The 6,187-nt window shown below is 33.5% G+C and overlaps 1 protein-coding gene across 1 annotated transcript; it reads left to right on the forward strand.

The window, feature by feature from the left end:
• Positions 1,163-4,529, forward strand: LOC104706602 (methylthioalkylmalate synthase 3, chloroplastic-like). Its single transcript, XM_010422797.2, has 10 exons — positions 1,163-1,738; positions 1,975-2,234; positions 2,500-2,713; positions 2,846-2,926; positions 3,397-3,489; positions 3,619-3,705; positions 3,812-3,912; positions 3,999-4,032; positions 4,125-4,199; positions 4,343-4,529. The coding sequence occupies exons 1-10, from the start codon at positions 1,295-1,297 to the stop codon at positions 4,448-4,450; spliced, it is 1,497 nt and encodes a 498-aa protein (XP_010421099.1). The 5' UTR covers positions 1,163-1,294; the 3' UTR covers positions 4,451-4,529.

Genomic DNA, 6,187 nt, shown 5'->3' on the forward strand with positions numbered 1-6,187 from the left:
TAACCGTGGGTGACTGAAGTGGTGAATGGCTTCATCTTGGTCTAATCGGACTCATTAGCTTGAACTGATTCCATGCAAGAGTTTCATTTTGTAATAAATCTATATCCAGAAAATAATATAGTTGTAAGCTTATAAGATTTTCAAGGTAATCTAGTGACATAACTTTGATAGTCTCCAAGATATTGATAGTCTAAATTATAAGACCTAAAATCCCCACTTCCTAATGTATCTTTGAGAAAGCACATGTTTGTAAGAAGAGAATTAGCTATAGATTTGTTTTGAATTATGATGATTAAGTATCAGGTTACTTATTAGAAAATATAACCGCGATTAAACCGAGTACATATATATATATATAACTTAGAGAGATGTATTCAATCAAGTATATGGAATGAGGTGGGTTAAAATGAATAATATTATGTTATTTAATCATATGTTTCAAAAACTATTTTAAAATTTGTTGTTATATATATGTTATATTATTCATAAATGTCAATGAAAATTTACAGTCATAATTATTTTTTTTTTGGGTAAACGTCATTTGAAATGTATTAAGCAATGATCTTTAACTGAATTACAAATTATTTTAGAAATTCAGAATACAAAAATCTAAATTGCATGGCTTTTAAATGCAATATCACAGTGTTTTAATAACAAATCATAACAATTTTTCTAAGTACATTCATAATCATCAATATCAAATAAAAACTTACAAAAACTCAAATCATTTAAAATGTATAGTTGAATACATTTCGTTTACAGTTGTCAAGTATATGATCGTATGATCATACTTTAATCGATTATTTGATGTCTATGCATGTGGTTACAATATTTAATATAATTAATATAGTTAATTTTCTTATACATTCAAGTAATAAGTAGCATGTCATTTGTCATATAAACAATGAAACAATGAAGAGTTAATGTATGGTTTAATCCTTTGTAACCAAATAGAAATACTAATGATATATGTAGCATGCTGATGTGTAAGTCTTGTAGAGAGCCTTCCAAGTTCCAACTATTACATATAGGATTTGAATATTATAACCACTGTACAGCCTTTGAAAAGATAACTAAACCATTACTAAATAAGAATTAGTTTAAAGCTTTGGACACCAAGTGGTCTACAAATTATATAAAATTTGAGTAACCATTTCTGTCTATAAATATAGCTATATCATATATTACATATATATATATACTCCATTTAAAAGTAAACCAATTTCCTCATTCTTTATCCTCCAAATCAAATTAAATCATCTCTTGTTTTCTCTCCCTACGTTTCTCTATAGTTATGGCTTCGTTACTTCTCAAATCTTCCAGTATGATCACAACCATCAGTCCTAGCATGGTTGTCCGGTCAGTGTTACCCATAGGATCTTCTCTGCCTTCTATCCGCCTGAACCGTCCGTGCAAAAAAGTGACTTTGTTTATCTCATGTAGCTCCTCTGAGTCGAAACATGCGGTAACTAGTGGCACTGACCTCAAACCCATCGTGGAACGGTGGCCTGAATACAAACCTAACAAGCTCCCCGACAAGAGGTATGTGCGTATATTAGACACGACGCTCCGTGACGGTGAACAATCTCCCGGTGCAGCTCTTACTCCACCGCAGAAGCTAGAGATTGCCCGCCAGCTCGCTAAACTCCGAGTAGACATCATGGAAGTCGGTTTTCCAGTGTCGTCTGAGGAAGAGTTCGAAACCATTAAAACTATCGCCAAGACCGTCGGGAACGAGGTTGTTTCTTCATTTCCCTCACATAAAAATATAATATAATGGTTTATGATCAAGCTGTATATATAGTTTATCTTATTATTTTTTGACAAATGATGAAAATAGTAAACTAATTAAATATTAAAGAAATCGGGTATCAGAAATAAGTTATTAATAAAGATACAAACATAAAATTGAGTAATTGTCCAAAGTTGACTGACAGCAACGAATATAAATTAATATATTGCTGTCTTGCCTAGGTGGATGAGGAAACCGGCTACGTCCCGGTGATAGCCGCCCTTGCACGATGCAAAAAAAGTGACATCGACGCGGCTTGGGAGGCGCTGAAATACGCCAAGAGGCCGAGGGTAACATTGTTCACATCTACTAGTGACATTCACATGAAATATAAGTTGAAAAAGACTCAAGAAGAATTGATCGAGATAGCCGTGAGTAGTATTAAGTACGCTAAAAGCTTGGGCTTCACTGACATCCAACTTGGGTGCGAAGATGGTGGCAGGTATCTTGAAACCTTAAAAATATTTTTTTTTTTGTTTTTTTTTTTTTGCGGCTATTTGGTTATACGTTACAAAGTCTTTGTTAGTAATCTTGCGTCGTTCGATTTACGTACAATTTCTTTCTAAAATAACCTTTTACATGCAAACTGAAACAATTTTAGATCATATAATCTAAAACGCTTTTAGCTGTTGAGTTATAAAATTTACAAATTTGATCATTTCATATATCTATATATATAGATTTTAAAATACTAAAGTGTGATTCAGGTCGGATAAGGATTTTCTATGTAAGATTCTAGGAGAATCGATTAGAGCTGGGGCAACAACGGTGGGATTCGCGGACACGGTCGGGATCAACATGCCCCCAGAATTTGGAGAACTCGTGGCTTATGTCAATGCTAACACTCCTGGGTCTGATGATGTTGTCTTCGCCATTCATTGTCACAACGACCTTGGTGTTGCTACCGCCAACACAATCTCTGTACGTAATTACTCTTCTTTTTTCTGTGTTAGATTGACTAACAAAATCGCCGTAAAAAGTTATAATATCGAGATGGCAGAGTAATAAACATATAGAACAATATGTTTATAACACTGATACATGTATATATAGGGTATATGTGCGGGCGCAAGACAAATCGAAGTGACGATCAACGGAATAGGTGAAAGAAGTGGGAATGCGCCGCTTGAAGAGGTAAGATCGTCGTCGTCATCATGAGTATTTTCTAAAAATGTGTCCTTTAAATTTACTATGATTTTTTAAAAGACAAAAAAAAAAGGTTTATAACACTAAAATAAAACATTACGTAAACCCATAAAAAATGAACAACAAACCAGAAACAAAGGTTTTAGTAATTACAAGTCATTTACAATAGATCTAGTAAAAAATATGTAATCGGTAAAATGGGGTAAAAAAAATAGGAAACTATGGTGAAAACGGAAAAAGAATAAAAGTTGAAGAAAATAAAGAAAGGAGGAGATATAATAGAAAACAGGAAATTGAATCGCATGCTCATGTGACTCTAAAATTAAATAGTTAAAATGATAACAATCGCACCACCAAAAGAATTAGGTAACGTGATCCTTAAATTAAGTATTTAAATGGTGGACAAAAAAAAACCAGATGCTTTCATGTTCTTTATGGAAAGACTATTCTGTATGTAGGTCGTGATGGCTTTGAAATGTCGAGGAGAATATCTGATGGATGGTGTTTACACAAATATAAACACACGCCAAATTATGGCTACTAGCAAGATGGTAACTTCATATATACACATTGATATATATATATATATATATATATATATTATATAAAGAAGTTTTGTTATACTAATTTTTAGCCTTAATAATAATTGACCAAAATTTCATATGTAAATTCTTGAGCAGGTTCAAGAGCACACCGGCATGTTTGCTCAACCACATAAACCCATAGTTGGAGACAACTGTTTTGTTCATGAGAGTGGCATTCACCAAGTTCCGTAATTTATAATTAATTATTATATATGTATGACATAAGAATTAAAATATAGGAAATCGTTTGATGTATGTGTATGTATGGTGATTGTTCAAACATTTGCAGGATGGAATGTTGAAAAATCGAAGTACATATGAGATCTTATCACCAGAAGATATTGGGATCGCAAAATCTCTAACGTCTGGACTTGTTCTTGGGAAGCTTAGGTAAGTGATGTTTCTTAGTTTTAGATTTACTAAAGCTACGTACCGTTGTTAAATTAATTTAATTAAACATCAATGAATATATGCAGTGGACGTCACGCTATAAAAGACCGGCTGAAAGAGGTACGTACCCATGTAATTTCGTAATAGTTTAATCTTAAATCATATATTGATCATATATTTATATATATGTTTTTTTTTTTTTGCATTCTCAGTTGGGATACGAAATCAATGATGAGCAATTGAAAGACATATTCTTACGATTCAGAGAGTTAACCAAACAGAAAAAGGTTTTATTTATATTTTGTATCTTCTCATAGTTCAAAATATTTTAATTATATATCATATTGTAACATAAATTACTAATGGAGTTTTAAAACTTTGATTAAAAATGCCCTCACACTCACTTAGTTTCAATTTGTTATTTTTTCAGAGAATCACCGACGCTGATCTGAAGGCCTTAGTGGTGAACGGTGATGAAATCTCATCAGAAATATTCCACAAACTCATGTCAAGCCCTCAGATTCCCTCTGTGGTATAAGTTCGTGAAGACGTTTTGCATTTGTGTACTATACGATATTATGTTCCTTTTATTTTATATTAAATCAAGCTTTATTTGATATGCATGCATGCATGCCTTGTTAGTCTAATGAATAAAACTAGTATTAACGGGGAGCGTTTTCATTATAATTTTATCAATATATGTTCTTGATATTTATCAAAAACATTTCATTAATCCATATTTATCAATCCGCTGCTTGAAGATAAGTTCGTCCGAGCCATATTATAAGCGCTTGAAGAGTAGTTTTTTTGTGTGCTGATAGTGCTTACATCAATTTAGTATGAGCGCTAATAAAGGTCCGTCATATGATACAAAATATTTGTGTCAATACAACATATTTCTCTTCTTTCATTTGTTATGTTCTCATTCTTTTCATTCAAATAAAGATAAGGGAGATTAGTTTTCTTATTCCTTATTGTTCTTTTTTTTTTTTTGTTTACTGCTATTCCATACTTTTAATGTTTCTTATTCTTCTCTTTTTTCTTTTTGGGTGCAAATCTTTCCTCTCACGACCTACTACGAAATTTGTTAAATCAAATGTCCCCGACATGACAACTATACATTTGTACCATGTAATTTTGTTCTACATTGGGTCTGTTCGGCAGTTAGTTACGGCGACTATTTATCACAAAATTACTTTCAGTGTTTTTTTTTTCATTTTTTCTTTGGTTTTCTACTTTCTGTGACTCTGTCGCAATTAGAATTTTTGATATTCAGAATTGCTGTTGAAAGCAGCTACACAACCAAAAGCTTTTGATTTGAAACGGCGACTGTCCCTAGTTTTTATTTTTATTTTTTAACAGATCTACAAAAAAACAGATCAAATTGCCATTGACACAAAGTTTCAATTATGTACTTTTCTTATCTTCCTCTCTGTAAGATACAAGTTAACTTTGAAAAAAAAAAAAAAAAAAAAAAAAAAAAANAGTCGTTTTAGTCACAGCAAGAGTCGTACGACTCTAAACTAACAGTGCCAGTGTGGTTTAAAACGCAACGAAAGTAATGTGTCCTGCACAAAAAACTTCACAGTAGATCAAAAATAAAAGCACTATATTCTACGTTCTGAACAATCACTTGTGATTTCAAGAACGAAAGAAAACAATATTAAACGGCTGTGATTTCCTGCGGTGTTGTAAAACACTTGTGGACTCCATAGACCGGCTCGCTTACAGTCCGTTAGGACATGGCCATTCGGCCCATTTACTGTCCGCACATGTACGGCCCATCGGCCATAGCTTTACGGCCCATGGCCATTGCTTCACGGCCCATGGCCTATCTTATGTACTCGATTGCTTTATGGGCTTTAGCCCTTGTACTTTTATTATATATACTTGTATGCTCGACATTAATCAATAAGACTAAGAGATTTCACTTCCTAAATTCTCTAGTTTACAACACGTTATCAGCACGATAGCCTCTAACCCTAAACCCTAAAGCAGCCGCCGCTTCCTAAACCCTAAAACCCTAAGGCAGCCGCCGATCTCCTTCTCTCTTTCACAAACCCTAAACCATCTTTCTTTCTTTCTCCCATCCGAGATCAAACCTTTTCTGTTCGAAGATCTCCTTGTTCACGAGCATACCTTAAGCTCGTGATCAAGCTTCTATCGACAGCTTGATCGAGGATCTTGGTCCGTGTTCGGGGGTGAGTTCGTCTATTCGTGGTTCGTGATACCGGACGAGAGAAGTACGAAGCGGTTCGTGGGAAGCTGTTCATCA

Source organism: Camelina sativa, chromosome 8, assembly GCF_000633955.1.
Source record: "Camelina sativa cultivar DH55 chromosome 8, Cs, whole genome shotgun sequence".
In the NCBI taxonomy this organism is placed as follows: Eukaryota; Viridiplantae; Streptophyta; class Magnoliopsida; order Brassicales; family Brassicaceae; genus Camelina; species Camelina sativa.